This window comes from Plectrocnemia conspersa, unplaced genomic scaffold, assembly GCF_051122295.1.
Source record: "Plectrocnemia conspersa isolate PC_06_02 unplaced genomic scaffold, ASM5112229v1 ptg000011l, whole genome shotgun sequence".
Classification (NCBI taxonomy): domain Eukaryota; kingdom Metazoa; phylum Arthropoda; class Insecta; order Trichoptera; family Polycentropodidae; genus Plectrocnemia; species Plectrocnemia conspersa.
Window position 1 is genome coordinate 12,988,685 of NW_028277175.1, and position 25,187 is coordinate 13,013,871.

The following is a 25,187-nucleotide window of genomic DNA, read 5'->3' on the forward strand; positions in this document are numbered from 1 at the left end:
TTTAATTTTGATATTTTATGATTTTTTTGTTTATTATTTTTCTTACTTCTTATTGTATATATAGCATTTTATTTTTTTTACTTCTTATTGTATAATATATAGCGTTTCCATTATATCATTTAGCCAGCAAACGGATCCTTAAATGAAATAATCGTTGATTCTAGCATTCGTTTTTTTTTTTTTGATCGGCAAACGCTCAAGGAAGTAGAAACGAAATGTTTGCTAATCGTAATTCCTAGACTCGGTCATAAAACTTAGACTGTCAAACAATGTTTTCGGAACGTTGATCGAAAATATTTATTTTCATACTAGCTGCTTTGTATGCAGCTATAAATTTAGCGGATTAAAACATCGTTTGTCTTAAAAATTTACAGCGGTTTTAAACCGTTTAAAAACATTCGTATTTTACAAAAAAAAATGCATTTTCTCCAAAAATTCTCAAAAAATATTTTTTTACTCAATTATTTCTCGAGATTGTATATTTTTGTGCCACAAGAAAATTCTGACAATATTTCATAAGAATATGTGGACTGACCACATAAGAGAAGATTAAATTTATGTTTTTTACAATGCTCCGTTTCATTCATCAAAACATATGTTTCGTTTTTTTCCGTTGATTTACGACATCAGGGAATACAAAAAAGACTCTTGGTAAATTACATATAGGTACACTTTTTCACAATTCATTGACGTGATTTAACCCTTAATCGCATTAATTTATTTCGAGCAAAGTTTTCTGACAAGTAGCTTATAAAAACAACATTGCAAACTTGAATTTCAAAAAGAATTTATAAATTGACCAATATATTAATGTATACGATAAAAGTATATCACTTTTTAACACACATAATCCCTATTCAAGGTTGTTCATTGCTTGATTAAAAATATAAATGTTATTCAGTGTTTTATAATCGTTAATATTGAATACATAGCAAACATTGTATTTCAATTAGACACATAAAATATTCTCTGAGTATCTGTAATCTGTAGAAGCGGAACAAAAAAATATTATTAAGATAATAAAATTTATTTACTACATTAATAATGAAGAATAAACAGACTACCTTAATACATTATAAATAAGTAAAAGTTTCAAATAAATACAACTTAGTCGGGAAAAAAAACAACAGACCCGCATTAGGAGCCGCTACACGGGTAGTGTAATACACAATTTAATTAATTAAGATTTAAGAACAAAGCTTCTATTTTAAGAAACAAATTACTTCCACGGAGCATCTCTTCTTGTATAAGCAACAATAGAGACTATCTGGCGTGACGCTATGAAATTTGCGTAATTAGCGTCACGACCCTACGCATGTTTTCCTTTAGATTCAACCCACATCCTATATTATGCATTCGCATATCTATTATGTATGTGTATATGTAAGCTTACATACATATAAATGATCCTCAAGTCTTTCCGTACAGAATATATTTTCCAACCCCCTCATCCAATGGTAATGGTTTCTTTCAACTTCTAATTCTCGTTTCGTGACATATCCAGATAAAAAGCTAACGAATGAGATGTTCGTGATTTTTGGGAATGTACGAATCCAATTACTTTAGATTAATTGTATTTTATACAATTTCAGAACAACGTATGTATTTCATTAATTATAAGAAATATCTTTTTGAGGCGGATGTGGCTGATATTAATATATCTAAATATTGTATATAATATAAATAAAGAAGGAAAAACTTAAATAAGTATTGCAAGAAAAATACAAAAAATCAAAGAAGAATTACATTTCAAATTATAAAAACATATTTCCGATATGAATAAATCAAAGAAAATATTTAAATTTTTAACACTTGATGAACATTCAGCTAACGAATGTTGAATCAGAATGAGCTTTGTTGAATCATAATGAGTAAAATACCGGTAATGATAACTAAAAACTACCGTTTACCAGTAAAAAAAATGTGGGGGTAAATTACAATTACTATTTCCAACGGCGACCGGTCAAAAGAGCGTGCGTCAAATGTGCGCTATCAAATGAGCGCTGCATCATAAGCGCTGCATCACGAGAGCGCTTAGCAAAATAGCGTACGTCAAATGCGCAGACAGTTATATGAGCGCTTGACAAACGAGAGCACGTCATAATAGCGCAAAAATACTTGTAAAAATTAAGTTGTTAAGCGCTCTTATGACGCAGATTTATACAAATTTATATTTACAGAACAGATAGACAAATTTATATTTAATAATAATTAGAGCACAATATGTCCACCAACTGTAAGTACCTGGATGAGAATAAATCAATACTATCCGATATATGGTTAAAAAGTCGGAAAGCTGTGCTAATTGGGGAGTAATCCAATACTCATATTCTTGCATGCGGTACCTCAACAATCGGAAAGCAAAAGTTGGTAGTTTTGTAGCGCACAAAAACGAAGTTCTTCTAGAACACACGGGTCGATGCAACTTAAGAAAATCATATCCCAGCATACATTGCAGGAAAAAAAATAAAAAAATATAGTTTGAAATAAAAATAGATAAGATATATACAGACAGCAGAGAAACTTTTTTTAGACCTTATTGATTAAGAGCGAGTCAGTTGTATTATTTGACAACTAGACCAAAAAAGCATCTTAAATGTTTTATTGCATATGTTGATTGAATCTGTGGTATTAAATAGAACACCCAAAACACTTTCGTGCGATGAAGCACATTGTTGTCACAAATTTAAGTCGTGTTTTTGCTCTAGAATATATCAAGGAATGAGATTTCCATGCTGAATAGTAATCAATTAGCCCTGTAGTATCTAAAACTACGGCTCGCGGGCCGGATCCGGCCTGTGAAAATTTTTTATCTGGCCCTCGATTCTTTAACGAGTGAATTTTATTCACAAGAAAAAGTGAAATAAATCCGTAAAAAAATAAACTATTTCATACAACACAATAGTTCTTCGTAAAATATCACCTTCGTAAACGTGCACAGAAAACAAAACCATCCGGAAAACATTTTGCGTATCAATTTCCCATAAACGCAAAATATCGTTTCAATTTCCCATAAACGCAAAAAGGGTTGCGAGCACACAGCTCGTTCATCATGCGTATCGCGAAAGATAAAAAATGCACATGTACAGACTTGCAAGAACAATCTGTTACTGTCAATATTTTGATAATAATGATATTAAAAACCCCATGCAATTTAACTGTATAATCAGCAAGCTTTGTGTGGAAAGTTTTCGGCCGCAGATTCAGTCATGTGCGTTGTAATATCAATAGTAAATTTTATTCGCAAGGCCGGTCTTTAATCATCGTCAATTCAAAGCATTTCTTGAAATTTGAAGTATTCAGCCTCATTTGAAAGATTGAGGCTGAATACGGTGATTTATTGTACCAGACTGGAGTGAGGTAGTTGAGTCTCGGAAATGTGTTATGTTAAAGCGATTTTTTGATCTCAGAGTCGACAAAGAGTGAAACAATATAACTCCTTTCGAATAATCGTAACTAACAAAACATAATGAGTAATAAATTGGCAAGTGGTGATCTGGCCTCTTGTATAAAAATTTAGGAGGCATTAAAATATCAAAGACAATATTTTGATGAAGACGATGTTGTCTTCATCAAAATATTCAAATGTTTTAGTTTTGCTAATCAATAAACATGGTGAACCATGCGAGCGGTACTCGGATTATTTTTCGGGCAATTGATTAAAATAATAATGTCAATACCGGTAATACTAGTATCGACTGCTTTCTCTCTCTCTCTAATACCGGTATTGAAAACTCCGATATTATTGTAATCCCTGTATGTTGCAATATTGCTGTTTGATTCTGACTTCGGTTCTTTAAAAATCTTTTACATCACCCTTTTTGTTTTTCAATTTCTATCGTGTCTGTGAGATCATAAATAATGATTATTATATTATTATAAATCATGATAGATCTTATAGATTTTTCTAATATTGTGATGATGAGATCAAATCGAACTATGTATGTCGCACAAATTAGGTTTAAAATCTTAAATAATTAACTACTTCAGCTTATGTAGAATATCATTTACTTTTAAAAAATAAAATAAAAAATAGAAAGCTTAGCGTAACATGCAATGTTAAACTGCACAACGCAGTGTTCGATAGTGGTATACTCATTGAGAGGCGCCAACATCTCCGTTTTGATCTTGCCCTGTCAGTTATGGTGCATCGCAGTACACATGGATAGTACGGTTACTTAATACATGATATCGCTTTATTTAAAATTTGTAACTTGCTTGCAAGTTGTTCAGCATAATTTTATATAAGCCCCTGTACCTTGAAATGCGGTTTCATCCCACATGAATGTTATGACCCCTTTGAAAAGTTATATTATATAGGCCCATGTATCTCTAAGTGGGGCTTTATCCCACATGTATTTTGCAATACCCTCATATTGCCAACTCTACTAATCCCTTTCATACCAAAACTGAATACTCGCGGTCAAAGTCGTACATGAGGGTACTTTACACCAAAAACTTCCCTAAAATTTCCCTTTCCGCCAGGGTCGTTCAGGCGTCGCAACAACCGACTTACGCTCGTCCTTGAAAACGGCGCCGTATAAGTGTGTCGTCGGCGAAGCTGCAGCGGACGCTGCGCCGGCGGTCGCCATGGTGACGCGCTGCCAAGATGGCGGCGGCCCTTTGGCGCGCTTTTCTCTCCCGGCGACCCTCATACCAATCGATACCCACCCAAACGCTACCCCCTACGCGGCTAGAGGGAAATAACGCACAAATCCCCCATTCCACGACGGCGGCGGAGCTGACCCCGCGAATAACGATGGTCAACTGTCGGAAATGGAAATGTGCGTCGACGGCCGAACGAAAATAGCACATGTGAACACAGCCATAAAGCGGTACAGTGGTGCTCAGATGTTGTGTGATTTTTTTTATTTCGTGTATTTGCGGAAATTGCATGATTATCTCCCACATAGATATAAATGAATTAGCATATACTATGCAGAAGTATATCCATTATGCGCAGTCAGGGATTGCATAATGTGTACCGGTACCGGTAAAAAATCAGCTTAAATTGTATTCGTGCATATACATATATAATAGTATTAATAATAATCATAATATAATATTAATAATATATTTTATTAATTTCATTAATAAAATTAATATTATAGAAAAAAATTGACAAAAATAATTACAAAAAAAATAATCAATCAGTATGCATATAAAATGTCCTCCAAAGAAAGTTTGTGAAAATTAGTACAAGATGTTTAATAAATATGTGTTTTATATTAAATTTTATATTAAAAAAAAAACATTTTTTTAAACATTGAATTGACAAAAACTTCCTTTTTTTGGCTAATATTATAATCACATTTCACATAAACAAATTTTTCGACATTTTATGGTTGCAATATTGGCAAGATAACGACTCAAGATGACCGCTTGGTTGTGTCAAATCTGACGATTGATGTGAAAATATTGTTTTCTCTTTAATCTGTATCTAATTGCCACTTGTCACCATCCGATTACCAAAAGGAATAAAAATCATTTTAACCCGTTAATTAAAAATTTTTAATAATAAATAAAAAAAAAATTTATTAACTAAATAAAATAACTAATATTTTAATGTCCACTTTTTTCTGTCGTTTTTTTTTAAATTTCAATAGGTAGAAAACATTTTAAAACAAATCGCATAAATTTAATTTTAAACAAAAAAAAACATGAGAATTCTTCCAAAAATCATTTTGCATTTTTCTTGAAACATTTTCGAGAAGAAACAATAATCTTGATGCAATGCAAATTTATTTTTTATTTTATTGGTTAATATAAAAATACGTTCTTTAAAAACTTAATTTAAGAAAAAGCTTTCAAATTTTTTTCTCAATTATTGCAAAAAACCTTTAAATCGATAAATACAATTTTTTGTTTAACTAAACGTATATGTGAAAAATATGACACTGAAGTCAGTAAAAATGTACCACTTGGACTATAGTTTGCAAATATTTTTTGTGAAATTCTAGTTCTAAAAACCCTTTTCCCTCCGCCAGATGGATAACGATGGATGCTAAATAACGGGTTTTCGCTACGGTATTGCAGTGACAGTTTTAGTTTTACTACTTTAGATGCACCATGAACCCGACATTGGACCTATGTACTTGGCCTGTCGGGTCTGCGGCGGCAGCTTCGGGGCTTTGCCCTTGATCCCTTTAAAAAAATACTCCAACACCACAGATGGCCCTTGGTTGGTCAGGCCTGTAACGAAGGCACCGCCGAATAGGGTCCCCCATCAGCGCCACGTGAGACTAAAGCTGCTTCAATGGAGATTATGTCCCCTCAGAGGGCTAGCGAATACCAGGAGTCAACGCAACTATGTCCTTCAGATACGCCATAAATATTATTATTTTCTTTGCATATTTATAAATTACCCTTTTTTAATTTTAAGGGCTGAATAGGATTGAACGTCATATATATCTTGAAACTTATTACTCTAAAATATATTACCCTTTAAATCAGTTAATTAAATTAATTTCCTGTCCCCATTGCAAAAAAATATCAGAACAGTCGAGGTCAATTTTGCCATAATTTTTGAGAATTTTACTGCCATAAAGAAAACTTTACTGCTATAAATAATAAATCGATAAAATACCAACGTAAAGAAAAATCTATTAAATTATATTTTTAGTTACGTCATAAAAGTAAATCAATGCATTTTTTTTAAATAAATTGCAATTTTATTGAAGAAAAATTTTAAGGCTTAAATGTCGTAAAATTATGACGCTTTAGCAATAAAATGTAATTTTATTTAAAAAAAATTCGTGATGATTATTTTTTACAAATTGCTGTATGTAATGTAATGGTAACCCTCGTAAAAACAGCATTTTAATGTTTAAACTTTAAAAATAAAATACAGAACAATAAAAATAAAAATACAATTATTATGGAATAGAATCTTTTCTTTGAAAATATATTTTCATTCTTAGCTTTTGAAAAATATTTTATTTTTGATACGATATCAAAATAAAGACTTTATACTTTTAGAATAATTTAGATACTGTTTTCAATACATGCTATATTAAATAAAAATAACGATTTAATTTATATCAAATCGTTTTATTAAAATATATACTTATGTCGTAATATGGCAACAAAAAATATGACTTTTAACTCTAATATAACATACATAATGTGTAAAATAAAAAATTCAATAAATAATTAACTCTACAAAAAAAAGCATAATGATTATTAACATACTCAAGTAATACTAGTTATAAAAAATGGCAGTAAATTGGTAATCCTCGTATATTGAAAAATCAACAGATAGTACATAGTAAAATATTAATCAAATAGGTATCGATTATAATTATAGAGACGGCTTCGGCTGTAAAGTCGGCCCAAACTGAACGTAAATCGAAACTTAACGATTATTGCAATCGTGCCAGGAAAAGTTGTCGAAGTTACACTATTTTTTTTTTATTATTTTTTTTTGACACACCATGTATATAGAGTACTATAACGGTTTATTGGGTGTATTTTTGAATTTCTTATGGGAGCAATTTCAATAAGCCTATTATGGATTAGAGTATATTGCATCACTTAAAAACTCATATAATCTCCTACATCTGACTATAACGTATTTCCTTTAATAGTGATTGTATGCCTAGAATTCATATATGAATATGGTTGCATTATAAGAGTTGGTTGCAATTGTATCAAATAATATGTACACTGATACCCAAAATAAATTCACAAGTATATAGTACGTTCTGGATACATTTCTCATGAAAAAAGTATTTACGACAGTTATCACCACATACGTCACACCTGACGTTAGATTTACATGCAATAAATCCCAAAGCAGCGTTACATCTTCGGTTTTAGAAATAAAAACATTACATCCGGTAATAAATCAAGTGAAAAACTTCCAACCCTCGCGAAAAAACATACATATACATATGTAGGTAAAGCTGAATACCTACATGCGTCCGAAAAACGAAAATATCCCTTCGGATATTCACGGAACTGGAATTTTCAATTCATTAACTACGCGTATCGTTTTGAATATTCCATACGGCAAAACATCGTTAATCCTCACATCATGTATAATGTAATATTACGGATACATCAGCAAAAAACGAGGATTATCTTGAACAATGTTCCAACAGCGGACTTATGTATATAGTAAGTTGCAATCGAATCTATATATTATATTTTTTGAATGTAAACTTAAATTTACTAGTGTGTGTAGAGAATACTAAGTTATATAAAATGTTCGATATAGTATAAAAAATTGCAGATTTTCACACGTGGAATGTAAATGTGCAGATTTGAGATAAAAAACGACGGTCGCAAGGTGCATATAAATGGTTAAATTATACCACATATGTATTTTACAGTGTGATTCAAAATATGTAAGTCAATTTTTTATTTAATATTTAAATAGTATCAATCAGAAAAATCAATAAATAATCAAAGGGTCTCTTTTCATTTCGAAAGGAAATGAATCCTCATTTTCCCACGGAAGGATTTCCCTCTGACTGATCAATCCTGCTGGGAGTAATCTCCCTTACATGTCGGTACAGACACGATTGATTGAACAAGTAATAATGGCAATTAAGGACTGCAGCCAGACCGTTCGTATATACTATAAGCATAAGACGATAGTCACGAATTTCTGAACTTCTCAAACTGCATTTTTTTTTAAATTACTTTCACTATTTAACTGATATTTATGTTACAATGAATATGTATTATTAGTGAAAAAATATTTTCAATAACATTTCAGTGATATTATATTGGAATACATTTTCACTGGTAGATATATACTTCTACAAGTAGAAATATAATTTATCTGAAAGGTACTAGTAAGCTGCTGCTAAATTTATATCATACAAAAAATCACATTAATATGTATAAAAATAAATATATAATAACTTACAAGTCAATTATTAAAAAATCAAATTAAACTATTCAGTAATTATAAAAAATATCAGGTTCTCTAGTTTTTAAATCTACGTTTTCATGTTATATTGTATTTTTTATATGTACCTTTAGCAAATTATTGAAAAAACGGTTAAACAAGAGTAAAAACAAATTAACTGATTTGTGACCATTTAATTTATTAACTGCATTTACATTTATGGGTTTTTAAATGACACTAGAAAATTTTTTTATCGATGCGGAAACATTTTTGTAATATAAATGTAACAAATGACTTAATTTTGCTAGTTTCGCTACTTGCTCTATATAGAAATATTAAAATTCGATATACTAAAGCCAGGTTGCATGCAACGGCGAAGCCATTATATATAATATAAGCAAAAAGCATGCAAATTATTACCTATAAATATTTTATTGATCAATTGAGCGTACAAGTTTTGATGTTTTATAATTGTAAAGGGAAAATTTTTGTGAATATAAATTTATATTTTTAATATCTACAGATAGCAATGCAAATGTATATTTGATAAAAATGTAGTAAATGCAAGGAACTTATAATTAACTACTATTTTATGATAATATATAGAAATATAGCAATAAAAAATATCAAATATAAAAATTGGTTGTTTGATATAATATGAAACAGTCAAAGTTTTTATATTAATATTGCATAACTTTCAATCACCCTGGACCACTTATAAAAACTATAATAGAAAAAATATTCGTCGATCGTATCGCAAAACTATAGAAAACTTTGCTAATGAGAAAAACTTACAGCACTCGTTCAAAACGTTATTAAGAGTGCTTTATAATATACTAACTTCGTTAATTAAAATAATCTAACTTATTTAATATTTTTTTAATAAAATTATACTTGAGCCTTTTTTTTATAATATATTTTAATATAGCAATTTGATTAAGAATATGTGTTAATAAATGTGTTATTTGGTTTGGTGGAATATAAGTCATATTGTTACTATAATAAATTATTGAAATTACATTATTTAAATTGCTTTGGAAGTAGTAGAGATGGTAGAAAATAAATAAATAACAATTAGGACAATGCTTGACAAGCGCCCCCAAAAACAACCGGTAAAAGATCCGGCTATAAATTTGGACAAGAACGCTGATCCTCCGGGAAAAGGGTGTAAAAGCAAGGGGACTAAAATAAGGAATCAATTATTATATATTGGATCGACGACACGTGGCGATTGTCGCCACTGAAAACGCCATTAGGGGGAATGAATACCTCTGGATTCCTGGAACATTCCTGGATACACAAAACAAATAACACAATATATGTACGTACGTCAAGTATTTATAAAGGCAATATCGAGACTATAAAGAAATGTATACAGTAAATTTAATGATAAAACTGACAATTTTAATATATTCGACTCATATAATTTATTTATTTTTAATTATAGGAGAAATTATTAGAAAAAAACGTAATAGATGTAATTATTTCAATCATTTTTAATAATTATATTTCAGTGCTGGAAAACTTTTTAATAAAAAAACATTAAGAAGGGATAAATATATTAACAAAGAAATAATGATGTGAAATGATCTATGTTCTATAGATACATTAGAAAATATTACAAGAGAATTATAAGATATATGTATATGTAATGTAATCATTACTACAGACATGCGAACAAAAGTTAGTAACTTTTGAGATTTATAAGCTAAAAAATAATCAAACGAAGTTTATTTTTCCGTGCATTTTACTTATAAAATATAACTTTTTGTTAAAAAACTACCATTTTCCTTAATTAAAATGCTAAAAAAATTGGATGATTTGCTTATAAAATTTTTAAAGGATTACAAATGTTTTTAAAGATATAACATTTTATTGAGTATATATATATTTTTTAATATTGTATTTTAAATAGGATAAAGTACATAGAATTCGCTTATTTTTTTATACATATATATAATCATTTTTAACTTTTGAATTTAAAAATGGGTTCTTTTTTACTTCCACCCACCCCCCCACTCCTCACTCATCCTAAGTATTGTATTAGTAGACATAATGATATAACTAACTATTCCGACAGGATTGCAACATATAATGAACCCCAGCGTTTTCCACCCCTTATTTGCTTTTTAGGGTGTAACGCTTTGCTGGACGATAAATTAAGAAACCATGTCTTAATGACTCTTAATTATGCTCAATCAAATGTATGTATGTAATATATACTCAGTATACTCATATATCATAATATTTATGCGTATACAAAAAAATGTCTAAATAATTATGTAAGTATTATTTAATGACTGTAATTATTATCACAAATGTATTGCATATTATTTTAATTATGTATTACTTACTGTTTTTGATAATAATGAATATGTATATTAATTCCCCACTTTGTTTTTGTTTGTTATGGAAATTGTGAATATTTTATTTATATCAAACAATGTGCAGCCAGTTTTGAGAATAGCTTCGGGCGAATCATCCCCCAATAATTCAAAATATAGGGGATGGGCTGCTGATCAATATTGTATGAAGCAAGGCATGGGTGATATGAATATGAGTGGTTAGAGCTGCTAGTCAAAGATAAATTGACTAAAAATGCATACATCCACTATTTTATGTATAATAATTATTTTATTATATAATCAAATCCTTAGTAAATGTAGTGACTATATTTTTCACGTATTATTTTGTATTAGCTTAATACTTGAATGTAGTTAAATGTGGTTTAAAAATAATTATAATAAACATCTGATTAAAAACAAAAACTAACTAGACATGCTACAGTGCTTTAAGTTTTCGCGTTTCTCTTGCATTTAATGTATTTTACAATGAACTTTATTTTTTAAGTATATAGCACGAATTTAGATAAATTATTAAAATTAACATGACAATAACTTGTTCAAAAAATATAAGAACTCAAGGCAAGTACAAGTCAAATAAAATATTTCTTGAAAGGGCTATTGATATCTTTACATTGAATCTGTAAGTGAAATGGACCAATTCTATTGCCGACTATACTTTTATTTAATTATTGGTGTTAATCAATATTAAAACATACTATACAAAAAGGCTCAGGATTTAAAAAATCTTGAAATTCAAGATCAATTTTTATTATGGTCTAAGACTAAGTAGTTTGTATTAAATACATATTAAATTTCTATAACTAGTCACTTTATCACTGATCAGCTAATACAATATTTTAATTTAAAGATTTTGACTAGACTCACATTCACTGAGTTCTGTGCCTAATTTAACCAAATGGTGTGAACCTATATTCTTTAAATATACATATTGGGTTCTAATTCTATTTAAAAAATCTATCTAATGATAGTTTTACTTATAATGTAAAACAAATTTAATGAAAATACATTAACATCACATGTTGGTCGAAAGTGTAATGCTTAGAAACCATACAAAATAATAAATTAATTTATATTTAAAAAAATATTATCTAACACCACTGCATTAAATCAATATTAGCTAGAAAATAAATAAGTTAATTTTCGTACACCTGTACTTACAATCTTATTTCATTTACAATTGTTATTAGATTAAATATATTATTTATAATAATGTAATTTTTATTACAAATATATTTATTGGATTTAAAATACATACATATAAAATACTAAAAATTAAACCAGAATTTTACTCTGAAAATATAACAAACTATGAACTAAAGAATAACACTGCTTTTACATATAATTGATATGACCTTGTACATCACGAAACTAAAGATTATAAATTGTTACCTAACGAATAAAGATCACTTACCTTCAAATATTCACTCAACGTATCTCCATTCATAAAATTTCCACAATAATTATAAATAAAAATAGGTAAAAAATCTCGATTATATGAGATAAAACCGATCAAAAATTTGTATTTACACAATTTCTATTCAGAACTGTATTATTGTAATTAGCCATTTAGTATTAATATGCAAGTTTGTTTTATTAAAAGCGGTTTCGTCTAACTTATATAAAGGATAACAAAATCCCGTACATATGTATGTACTTTAGTCGAAACGTCAAAAGCCGTGTTTTGACAACTGGCACGCGTGTTCAAAAATTCTCATTAATATGTACACTGATGTTCGAGAATCTTATATTCTTTACTTGACTACTATTGCGGCATAATGACTTTTGCATATTTTTTGCATAAATAAAAATATTTATATTATTTTATTTTAATATGTAATATGAAAAAATGATTTTTTATATAAAAAAAAAATATTTTTTTAATTTTCGTAAACTATTTTTTAAATTGACGGATGCCTGGTTTATGTTAATCGTTATTTGGAAGCAATTTGATTTCTTTAATATTAAATATATAATTAAATTTTAAACTACTTAAGTTGTAAAAATATTATGTTTTATATTTTTTTAATTATAAAAATACATTATTTAAAAGATACTATAAGGCAATATTTTTCTCCCTACGATTAGGAAATTTTATTTTATATATGTGTATAAACTGGATTTTATCGTTTTGTTAGTATAGCGAACCACCGAAGCTAAACAGCATTGAAGGTGGTCAGTATTTAGATGGGTGGCCGCTTATAAAATTTTTGGAATAGTATGTTTTGAAATAACATTTAATTTCAGTTTATTTTATAAAATAGAGTATAATTTAAATAAGCTTTGGCGGACGGACGATGACGGGTGGTAATAAGATATAGATTAAGCCGCTGCAGAAGTATTTATTGAAAGTATATAGTTTATCTTATTTAAATATATATAAATGAACGGTGAACGAGGCAATACTGGCTGTTCTCTTTTAGCCAAGGCCCGCCAAAAGAATCTTGCTGCCCCCACCGCTATCACGTTAATGCTACCAGAGTGCCGCCAAGTCTTGGCCACAAAAAATAATAAATATATATAAAAATAGGCACCCACAAACCAAATATTACATTAAACGCGCATTTATTGTAAGCATTTTTTAAAATATATGGGAATTATAAAAATATAGCGAGTTTTCTTTCGTTACTTTCTGTATTTGCGCCTGCAGTATGCAATATTAATTATACTTCGGTCAAGCTAATTGCTTATGTGGGTCCTATTTATATTTATATTTATATTTATATTTATATTTATATATATCTTATATATTTTATTACATATTACAAATAAAATATTGCTCAGTCAATGCATTTATTTAGTGCACATTTATTATTATTGTTACGCAATAAGCAATTAGTTTTTTGGAACATGTTATTTATTGAAATGCTAATTACCTAAAATAATTATTTGTTAAATAGTACCCATTTTTTTTATTCGTTTTTTTTTATATTTAGTTAACTTTTATAATAGTTTGTACTCGGTTTAAGCCCGTAAGGACTTTACAATGTGTATTAGTTTAAAAATACTACAGCGTAAAGAAAAAAGAGGTTTATTTTAAATAATAATATCATTAGTAAATCAAATGAGAAGCTACGAGTATAATTTACTGAAGAACTCTAGCTGAAATTATACGCGGTAGCAATATTTATGTTTAGAATTATTTGGAACAAGACTAATATAATTATTATTACTAACCGGTGAGCCAAAGTAGTAGCACCTCGTGCACCAGAGTCATAGTGGCTGTCTGTGGAGCTGGGCGACCGTTGTGTACTTTAACATTTTTAAAAGTAAACGTTGTGTTTTTACGATGGCCTTCTTAAGATAATCAAAGTTATAGGGGAATAGGAATAGAGTCAACTTAAACATTTGCTGCTTGAGCTGGATTTACTAGCAATATCAAAGCTTGCCATTTTTTTTCGAGAGATGTTAAAATTGAAACAAATTAAGTTTTTATCAAACAATGTAGCTTATATATTCTCTAAAATAATATAATCATTTTTGTATACAAATATTGTAGTTGATATAATAATTCATCGTGCCACACTATATCAACAACAATATTAATAAACCTGTCTTTTCTTCCTATTGAAACTAACATAAATGTGTTCAGTAAGTATGTTGAGTTAGAGAGTGATTGGGTGATTTTTATTGTTATTTTACTTGAGAGATTCCTTTAACCCTTTCACCGCGGATGGCTTCTATAGTTGTTATAAAAAAGTAATAATATTTTTTAAATATGGCATGAATAGGTGCTCCCGACACATTAAATATGTGCAAAAATATCAGTCACGGTGAAAGGGTTAAGGGCAATAAGATTTTTTAAATATACTTTTGCATAGAATGTTATTACTTTGCAATGTATTTGTATAAATAAGGTTTTTAAATTACGTTATTGTGAATAACAATTTAATTTCAGTAGTAGTAAGACAAATATTTGATTAAAAAATGAGCATTTATTTGTGCAGTGTAACTTTTCCCTTGTCGCCGGTGTTGGCAGCACTGTTAAGTTGGCAGCATTGTGGCCGGTACTCGAGCACCCGCCCCGCCCGGGATATGAGGTGATCTTTCTCGAATATCATGCATTTTATGACACAAAATATAATGAAAACTAGTAGAGATCGATAGTGCGCATTCGTTAAAATGACGCGCATCCGTCAATTTCGCGGCGCGCTCGTAAAAAAAGCTCGAAACGTCGATTCGAGAACGTGTCCTAATCTGTCAAAGTGTACGATATGTCTTGTCACGTTTCAGGTAATATCGTCCGTTCGGTTGAAACTGTGAACGATATAAGGCTATCAGAATGACGCGACCTGGGCCCCCGAATGATAATTTGCCAAAAGTGAAATTGGTCGTCGTCGGCGATGGAGGCGTGGGGAAAAGTGCCATTACTATACAATTTTTTCAAAAATTATTCGTCACCGATTATGATCCTACGATCGAAGACAGTTACATACAACACACGGAAGTAGACGGACAGTGGTGTGTCCTTGATGGTAAGATTTTTTTATTTGCCACTTGATTTAAAATGAGCAAAGCCAGAACGAGGCTTCCAAACCAAAATCACCCATTTCAGTCTGGAAGCCAAGTTAGTGTAACTTATAAATGAAATGAAATGCTACCTGCTTTGTTGTGAATTTTTACTCTATAAAAGGTAGGGCGTTTTCTAAAAATAAATGCATAAAAAAAGAATAATTAGAGAATACCTTCACTAGCTTCTCAACTTGGTTTTATCGTTTTCACCATCATCATGACGCTGAAGTATTGGGTGAGCCTTGGCTTTATACTAAATTATTCTCCATCTCCCTTCTTTCTGAGCCTCACAGCTCCAGTTGTTGATGCTGAGCTTTCTAAGATAATATTGTATTCCCTCAAGCCAATAAAGTCACAGTATTCCTGTGCTCCTCACACTCTTAAATTTATAGTCCATACAGGAAAAATATCAGACCTACAACATTTTATTTTGATATACTTGATGACACCAGGCTTATGATATAACTTATACAGCTCGTTGTTAGACCGACGATGCCAAGTATCTTTGGGTGTATGTCTGAAAATTATTGTATTATACTATTATTATTTATACATATATATATTTTAACACTAATAAAATTTAATATTTTATGTTTGTGTAATGTAGACTTTCTAAAATATAGAATTTTAATTCTAGGATTGGTATTTTTTCATACCATTACAATAATTAATAGTAAAGCTAACCATTTTGTACATTCCGGAACTAGAACATCTCTATTTTTACAAATGAGACGAAGTTATGTATTTAGTGATTTTTCTCCCGGTATCGGTTTGCCTCATCTGATGTTGTCTGGAACGAATCATCATCAATGAACTGCCACACCTTAAAAATTGTTCACACTTCCTGGAGGGTCATATTCTGAACAATCCAATGTCGCATCGGGGATATCTTCTGAATAATCTTTGAAGATGCATGACACATGGTATTGCACTTCTGGTTTAAAAAATTCTTTAGAATCACTGTGATCATTAATATATTCTTCATCTTTGCTAGAAGGTTGGGAAAGACGATCTTCAAAAGTTTCTTCCAACAATGTTTTTTCTCTTTCATTTTTAAGATTTTAAAAAAAATAAACAGGTTCTAATTTTTGCATACAAACATACACATCTGTGTTTTTAGGAATGATGCCCGGTATGCAATGTGTTAAGACAGCGGTCTATTGTCTATAAAAGGATTTGTCACTCAAGTCTGTCACTTTTTCAAGTCTATTCTGTACTGATTGTGAAGTTATATCTAATGAAACAACATTATTTAAATCAAAATCTATATATTAGTCTGACCAGATATGTTTCTCTTAAAGTAAAATCTATACCCAATAAGTAACAATGTCAGAACTCATATATACATATTTATGTATTTTAACGAAAGTAATTTTAAAATTTTAATTGATTTACAGTATTGGATACAGCTGGACAGGAAGAATTCAGTGCCATGAGAGAACAATACATGAGAAAAGGAGATGGGTTTCTTTTAGTTTATTCTGTCACAGATAAACAGAGTTATGAAAACATTGGGAATTTTCACACCCAAATATTACGAGTAAAAGATCGGTACGAATCAATAGAAATGTGCATTGAATTGATAAAATATTATTATTAATAATATCATATTTTTATTTTTAGTGACGTGTATCCAATGTTACTAGTGGCGAACAAAGTCGATTTAGTGCACTTGAGGAAAGTGTCAGAGGAAGCCGGACGAGAACTAGCTCATAAATTAGCCATTCCTTACATAGAGACAAGTGCTAAAGATCCTCCACTCAACATCGATGCTGCATTTCATGAGGTTTGTAAATTATATTTGTACATATACAATATAGAGTTTTCTTTATCTACAGTACTGTGAAATATAAGATAACCTTCTATAAATCTGATTTTAGGTTGTAAGAATCATTAGAAATCAACCACCGGCTGAATTGGAGAAAAATCGTCGCCGACGCAGGCTATCATCCAAGTGTATTTTATTTTGAAGGAATTGAGGCTGTCGTTTGTATTAAATGTGCATAAGTCATAATTGTGTAAAGATCACTTTTATGCAAGGTTAAATTATTATTAATGGCTAAATGTACCCGTTTAAAATTTTGTGTGGGTATGTATGTTTTGGCACTATACTAACATATATCGTTGCGACGATAGAAATTTACAGTATTTTTTTAACTGCGAGACATATAATGTATCACTACCTCAAAGAAATTATTTATTAAACTTTACGTTACTGTTTTTTTGGTTGCGATTATCATCGATCGTACTTAAAATTAACAGCTATTATTTTTTTATATTTATAAATATAAATACCAAATGTACTTGTAAGGATTATGTAATAGCTTTTTTTGTAACGATATTTAATATGTGTATAATGGGAAGAGTATAAGACGGTGTGACCGTTGAACAATGCCAACGTATAATACATAAATATTTATAATAGTTAAACTATGAGGAATTGAATGTTCTAATCGTACATGCTTACTAATATTGTACATGACGTAAGTTTATATAATCGACATACAAGTAGACTATGTTATAATATTATTACGTAAGATATAAGGTCACTCAATTTATTAAGTTATTTATTATTGCCAAAGCCATATTTTATAGTATAAATTTGAATTATATTCTGTAACCTGGATGACAATACAAATTTATATAAATTATTTATTTTTGCGATATGCAATGAATTATTTTGCTTTTAATTAATGTAAGGAAAAATATATTTATGACGAAAATTATAATATGTGTATAATAACAGACAAATTGAAATGTGACGCACAAAAAGTATATCCTTTTTAAAAATATATATTTAATACATGAATTTTTCAAAAATCCAATAGAAAACATAATTTTGTGTTATCAGAAAAAACATACGAAACATAATAAGTGTTCACTATTCATGGTATAAATATTATTAAATTATATATTGACTGTATTTTACTCCTATGACGTGAAAAATATTTAATAAAGAACAAATTATATGTAATATATATGTTGTTTTATTTATTTATTGACTTCTACGTTCTACCATATCAATATCTTACAAGACTAATAAAAATGTTTTAAAAAAAAATTATAGCTAATAATAAGAACAAATTATATGTAATATACATGTGGCTTTAATCATTAATTTGACTTCTGCCTTCTTACAATACTAATAAAAATGCTAGAAAAAATAGCTAATAATCGTATCATAATTTATTGACTAGGTAGCTTTTGCTAAATATATAGATTATTTCTTCAGTTGTGTGTAGAAGCTTCTTGTTCAAGTTGTTTAATTTTGCTATTCTAGTTCTTTATAAAACTAGGATCAGAATCATGATTATTCATCGCAATAGATAAATATATTTGTATTTAAAAAGCGTATTATTTTGGTTGTATAATTAAATAAATTACTACTGGTTCAGTGAATACGCTATTAATTAATTTTTATTTTCAAGTAAAAAGATATCAAACTTAAGCTTTACAGAAGAATATATTTTTTATATCACACATAATAGTGATTATTTTTAATCTTATCATTTTGATTTTATAATTTTATAGTTATCTATTGATATAGTTAAAAACATAAGTAAAAATGGCATCGATGAATATAGTTCGTATCACTATTCTTATTAATTGTTATTTTAAAAAAATATTTATATTATGTATATTTTTAGATGCAATCTAATTCAGAAGATGATAATAATACTATTGTAATAATTAGGAAATATGACGAGAAACCGAGTAAAAAATATTCGTGGTTATTAACTGTTATTATAAATTTAATTGGTAAGTTTATATACACTAGACAGCATTTTTGGTGTAGAGCAAAATTGCGTTGCTACAAAATTTCAAATGCTAAATGTTGTGTTTAATATTATGCATTATAACGGTTTTTGTGAACATAATAACTAAGATCATTAATCTGTTTGATCCGAAATCTTGTTTTAAAATGGTGGCTATTGCAAAAATTTAAAAAGAGTAACCCCACTTAAGTAAATCTTAAAGCAAAGAATAGAGGTAAAAATGCTTGAACTCTATACGTGTTTTAATTCACATGTACATCTACTTGATTGTTACAGTCCTTGCCAAGATCAATTTGTATTGTTATGGTCAAATATATTTGTAAAAAAAATTGCAAATAAATTTGTTTGTCTTGCAAAAATAATTATAATTCATTATACTACTTAGTACACATTAAAAACTTTATGCTTGCGTCGTCTTGGGCTAAAGATTATATTTTTAAGTTGAAGTTAAAAACATAAAGCTATTTTAATTATAAACATCGCTTAAAAATAATATCCATTTAATATTATCATTGTGATAAAAAAACTGTGATTGTATGTTTTTATTTATTATTATAAAATTCTAAAATATGTTTTCTTCTGGCTAATCTTTGTACATAATTACTCAATATGAATTCAATGTCCATATATGTAGAAATAGGGAATCTGAGTCTTTGTTGCCAATTCCTTAGATCTTAAAAAATCCTCTAAATCGTCCACTTTTTCATTGTAGGTTTCACTATATGATTATGCTTGTTCATTTGTGATTGAAATTGATTTTTCCAAAAATTGTAATTTGTTTCAAATGTTGCACAGCTAACACTTTTTGTGACTGCGTGTTTGTACATGTATCAAACCGAAATAAACCGATATATTTTGCCAGTTCAACTCCGGTTTTCGTTTTGACAAAAATATTTTTTTCCGGTTTTCGGTGTTCACTTCAGTTTTCTTAAGGCTCTTTTATGATCGGAGTCCCGGGAAATATCTCGACATCTCGACATCTGAGTCAGCCCCTAATTGCAGATTACTACTAACTATGTGAACATTGTTTTTTAATACTTGGCTGTGAATACATTATGTAACAGATTTTATTACTTGCTTGATTTTAATTGTATTTATTAACTTTTTTAATTCATATTATATTTTAGCTGTATTTAATGAAAAAATGATTATAAAAAAATTTATATATCTTAACAATGAACAAATTACAATAAATTACTACATCCCTATAAATTTTGGGAAAAAATATATTTAATTATATTTATTTCTTTAATTAAATCATAGATTAACTTATATTTATATTTCCTGAGCTATATATATCTTTTGAAAGCCCAAAACTCAACTATAAATAAATGTAAACTGTACTATGCATCCATATATATTATAATCAATAATAAAAATAAAAATACAAATAATTTTTGTGAACCATGAGCTTCGGTAAAATTTGCAAAAACACAAACCACATTTTTCAGTAGATTTGAAGTCGCCATGCATATATTTTTTTAATGAATGCCAATACTTTTATTCATGTTATATATAATATATTAATTTCCAAATGTTATGAAAAAATTATAGTTATAGTAATAATATGCATCACCGAACTCAATGCTGTAACCAGAAATCCTATAGGATTCTTTTGCAATGATCCAACAATATCATATCCATATAAAAGTGAAACTATCAATTTGCTTGCACTCGCATGCATAGTGTTCATAATACCGATTTTTATAGTGAGTATATATTTTTATTACTAAAATAGTTGACAGACATACATACAACATATAAATAAAAGTTCTTTGCAGTTGAAATTTTTAACATTCAAATAGATTTGAAAAAATGGAAGATTTTAATTAGGCAAACTTGGAAACATTATAAAATTTATTTAATTGGATTAAATTGCACAACTGGAGTCACGCAAGCTATCAAATATTTTTTTAGCGAACTTCGTCCCAATTTTCTTGACGGTTGTCGACCAGATGCTGCCGCAAATTGCACATATGGGTATAAATTACATTTATAATGTATACTTTTAATCTATGTTTATACTGTAACTTATAATCTGCGTTTATAATTGTAAAATTTAGAGGAATAAAAATATTTTGTGATTTTAGATATATAACAGAATATACTTGCACCAGATCTTTGGGGAAAAATTCAATCTACAATCTGTACAAGAGTTTCTTATCTGGACACAGTTCTTTGATATCTTATGCTACAGTTTTTGTTATTGTAATTATTAAATTAAGTAAACAGAATATTTCATATTAAGAGTCCTCTAGGCAACCTAATACGGCTTCTAATTTAAAAGCAGCGTTCGCTATAACTGCATATCTAGTTCATCTCTTAATAAGTCTTATAATTCTGTCTACTTACGACGTAAGTATTATGAATACTCCTAATTTTTTTTAATATTGTTTTCAGTTGTACTTACAACACAGATTTAATCCATCGAATTATCTTGTGAAACCATTTACACAAATAATTTTAGTTAGCTTGTCAATCTATTGTTGCTTGTCAAGAATTTCTGATTATCGACATCATTCTTGGGACGTTTTAGCTGGTGTTGCTCTTGGATGCTCAATAGGTGTATTTATGGTATGCATAACATATTTATAAAAAATAAATTCAAGCCATATCATTAAATATTATTTATTTTCAGATTAAAGTAATTTATAATGATTACACTCGTCCTCGTTGAAATTTGGACGTAAGCAATTAGTTTTCTTCAAATTAATACATCTATTATAACTAGTGTAATACAAATAATATAATACAAGATTTTATTGTGTATTTTTTATTAATTTAATGCCAATTAATGAAGGAAAATTATATATTTAAATCAAATTGTTTTTTTTTTGGTAAAATTTTGTACAAAAATATATGTTTTTTTATTAAATAATCTTTAATACTATTTATTTTATATAAATTAACGTTTCTTTCAATAAATAAATACAAGTGGAATTAGTTGAAAAAAATTAAGAATTATTATAATACATAATAATTAATGTACCAACACATCAAACAATAATAACAAAACCAGTCGAATTTAAATACTGAAGTCAAACTAAATAGAACGAAATCGATTAGATACTAAATTATACGATTACACATAATATATCACAGATAGTCACTCTTCAAAAAGGATACGGTAGTATTAGAATTACTACAAATTAAAAAAATAATTATATTTCAATAATTTTTCTAAGACTTTAAACACTAATAAACAATAAATGACTCGCATTATATATGTTTTCTAGGTTTATTTTCACGTTATCTGTCTTCCTGATTCGTAATTTTCGGGTCTAACGCAAGGCGTATTCATGAACTTTTTAACAGTGTTATTGTGATTATCTACTGATATTCCACTATCCCCATTTGGTGTGATGCTCCGTGAAAGTTGCAACTTTGAACATTCGAAGTCTTTGCACAGCATGATCTGAAATAATAGCATTCGCATATTAGTACTAACACATCAAAATTATTTATTTGAAGAAATTATTGTGTAGTGGCTGCTTAGAGCAATTTCTGGATTATATCACTTCAAAACCTGCGTATTGACTTGAATAAAGTGAAACGATTTATTTGGCTTAAATATTATCAAAAAAATTCTTTAAATCTAAAGAATTTACTTTATCAAGTCACATATTATTTTGCCACGCAGTAGGAAATTGTATTATTTTTTACTCAAGAACTATTAATTCTGTTAAAGAAATTATTGTAGTGCAAAGCAAGATATATCCAGATGTTTTCCTTTCAAAAACTATGAATTTTTTTGAACATTAAACCATTTATTTGGCATAGAAATTTAATGAAATATGATGATAAATAATTAATTTATTGTTTATTTCATTTAAGCTTATGAATATACATATATGCTGTTACTATAGAAAAAACTACTCACTGAATAATATGATGTGATTATTCCAATAACAGCACCAGCAAGAACGTCCCACCAATGATGACGATTATCACTTATTCTCGTAAAAGAGCAAGTAAGTCCCCATGCGACTGCCAACATTTGTAAAATTGGTCCGAGCAGTTTTGGTTTAAGGTCACAGAGTCGTCTATGGAAGTAGCACTGCATGAAAAAACAAATATTAACTTTTTTAGAAACATAATGACATAATAGTTATTGAAAAAATATGTAATATATACTTACAAAGAGGTAGATGCCAGTCAATAGAGATAATGATGTGTGACCGGATGGAAAACTCTTAATAGTATCCATAACAAACCAATTTGAGAACTTTTCATTTGTGCACTTATAAGTAGAGATATATCTGAAAATTATTATAATTCATACAATTAACAAGCAATTTACAGTTTAATATATATAATTTTAAGAATTAAAATAAAACTTACAATCCAGGCGTGCAATTTACCGCTGCATCAGGTATGCAGGTGTCCAAAAAGTGTGGTCGTGGTTCACCGATTATGCCCTTTACAACTTCCGTAAAAAACAGATTGAAGATCATCGATAGTATGTATTCCCCATACCATTTTTTTGTATTTTGTAATGCAGTTTTAAATCGTACATTAGATAATGTGTATTTTTCCGGTCGGTATCGAACCAATTCGGTTATTATTATCTGCAAAATTAAGTATTTAGTAAAAAGTATTGAAATTTACTCGTGATACTTATTAAACATAGTTATAATATACTTACAGCTATTAATGGAAGTAAAGAACATCCTATTAATAATGCGCCTACTGTTATTGTATCGCCTTCAAATTTAAATGAAATTTTAGGATCTCCGCAATAGAATCCGCTTTTGAAGTGCGGTAATATGTTGAATTCGTGTAACACTATGAAACAGGTAACTGAAACAAACAGAAAAACATCATTGTTACTATAATTTATAACAAACTCTATACATATCAATTGAAAACAATTTTTTATTTTACTTATTATTATTTTCAATACTCTATTGAAAAAGCAAATGTATAAGGGAATCACTAATAGTAATTCCCTATACTTGATATAATTACCAATAAATCTTGTCTGATAAATCAAGTCAGTATGAAGATATTCTTTTTGTCAATATTCGTTAGTAAAAAGAGAAGTCAAATTTTATTTGCATTGATAAAAATATGCACACACTCCCAATATTACCATAAAATTTAGTTGAATACAAATATTTTAGAAAATTCTAGCTTCTATTATATATAATAAAAATATAGCATGTCCGAAAAAAATTAATAATTCATGAGTCATTAACTCTGAAGAAAAAATAATATACATCAAACTCTTTCTATCAATGTGCGATTTCAAGATCTCGTACTTTTTAGATAATTTGCAGAACTACATAAAAAATATAAATACATAGAGATCACTTTGACACTTCTAATGAACTATATTTATTACTTTTATTTTCTCTGTGACTTTTAAATTATTGTTTTAGCGTTATTGTGTCATTATTTATTCTATAGCTGTAATTTGCTTATTTAAACGTCTGCTTCGCACATTTCGCCGGTGATGAGACCTTGGATTCACTAGTAGTTATATTTCTGTAGTTATTTGCTAATTTATTTATTTTTATTAAGAAAGACTACCTCTCACATTACATTTGAATAGCATTAAAGTTATCTGTATTGTCTTGTTATTGTATTTTTTAGAAGTAACGGTTCAAGGAATATTTACATTTGGTAGAAACTCTTATTTTTTCAATAAATGGTAAAGTTTAAAAATATACCTGTTCG

The 25,187-nt window shown here is 28.5% G+C and overlaps 4 protein-coding genes across 10 annotated transcripts in view; 2 read left to right on the top strand and 2 right to left on the bottom strand.

The window, feature by feature from the left end:
• Nucleotides 1-12,951, bottom strand: part of LOC148229559 (uncharacterized) — a 57,141-nt gene extending 44,190 nt beyond the window's left edge. Inside the window, exon 1 of one of the 2 annotated variants that reach the window (XM_088196847.1) lies at nt 12,635-12,951. Coding sequence is in view for 1 of the 2 variants with exons in the window: in XM_088196846.1 (XP_088052972.1) it covers nt 4,517-4,655 (139 nt within the window). In the remaining variant the exon portion in view is untranslated. Of the gene's footprint in view, nt 1-4,516; nt 4,770-12,634 lie in introns of those variants that run through there. The other variant, XM_088196846.1, reaches the window with a different exon arrangement.
• A 2,228-nt stretch (nt 12,952-15,179) lies between these two features.
• LOC148229560 (ras-related protein M-Ras-like) lies at nt 15,180-18,708 on the top strand. The gene is made up of 5 exons (XM_088198158.1): nt 15,180-15,260; nt 15,454-15,695; nt 17,130-17,283; nt 17,356-17,518; nt 17,613-18,708. The coding sequence occupies exons 2-5, from the start codon at nt 15,503-15,505 to the stop codon at nt 17,700-17,702; spliced, it is 600 nt and encodes a 199-aa protein (XP_088054284.1). The 5' UTR covers nt 15,180-15,260; nt 15,454-15,502; the 3' UTR covers nt 17,703-18,708.
• A 589-nt stretch (nt 18,709-19,297) lies between these two features.
• LOC148229561 (phospholipid phosphatase 1-like) lies at nt 19,298-22,263 on the top strand. The gene is made up of 7 exons (XM_088196861.1): nt 19,298-19,315; nt 19,380-19,491; nt 21,063-21,217; nt 21,280-21,488; nt 21,599-21,716; nt 21,909-22,082; nt 22,147-22,263. Exons 1-7 carry the CDS (start codon nt 19,298-19,300, stop codon nt 22,183-22,185), a joined length of 825 nt encoding a protein of 274 aa, XP_088052987.1. The 3' UTR covers nt 22,186-22,263.
• Nucleotides 22,121-25,187, bottom strand: part of LOC148229562 (phospholipid phosphatase 2-like) — a 38,834-nt gene continuing 35,767 nt past the window's right edge. For 5 of the 6 annotated variants that reach the window (XM_088198154.1, XM_088198155.1, XM_088198152.1 and 2 more), the window contains exons 4-8: nt 24,154-24,308; nt 23,850-24,076; nt 23,647-23,767; nt 23,389-23,565; nt 22,684-22,923 (exon numbers count right to left, since the gene is read on the bottom strand). In XM_088198154.1, the coding sequence (XP_088054280.1) occupies nt 22,753-22,923; nt 23,389-23,565; nt 23,647-23,767; nt 23,850-24,076; nt 24,154-24,308 (851 nt within the window). In that variant the 3' untranslated portion in view covers nt 22,684-22,752. Of the gene's footprint in view, nt 22,924-23,388; nt 23,566-23,646; nt 23,768-23,849; nt 24,077-24,153; nt 24,309-25,187 lie in introns of all 6 variants that reach the window. The other variant, XM_088198151.1, reaches the window with a different exon arrangement.

Coding starts and splice junctions, on each gene's coding strand:
- LOC148229560 (XM_088198158.1), top strand. CDS start 15,503: ATGACGCGACCTGGGCCCCCGAATGATAATTTGCCAAAAGTGAAATTG. Junction 15,696..17,129: donor ACAGTGGTGTGTCCTTGATG/GTAAGATTTTTT, acceptor ATTGATTTACAG/TATTGGATACAGCTGGACAG. Junction 17,519..17,612: donor TCGATGCTGCATTTCATGAG/GTTTGTAAATTA, acceptor ATCTGATTTTAG/GTTGTAAGAATCATTAGAAA.
- LOC148229561 (XM_088196861.1), top strand. Junction 21,489..21,598: donor GCCGCAAATTGCACATATGG/GTATAAATTACA, acceptor TTGTGATTTTAG/ATATATAACAGAATATACTT. Junction 21,717..21,908: donor ATGCTACAGTTTTTGTTATT/GTAATTATTAAA, acceptor TATTGTTTTCAG/TTGTACTTACAACACAGATT.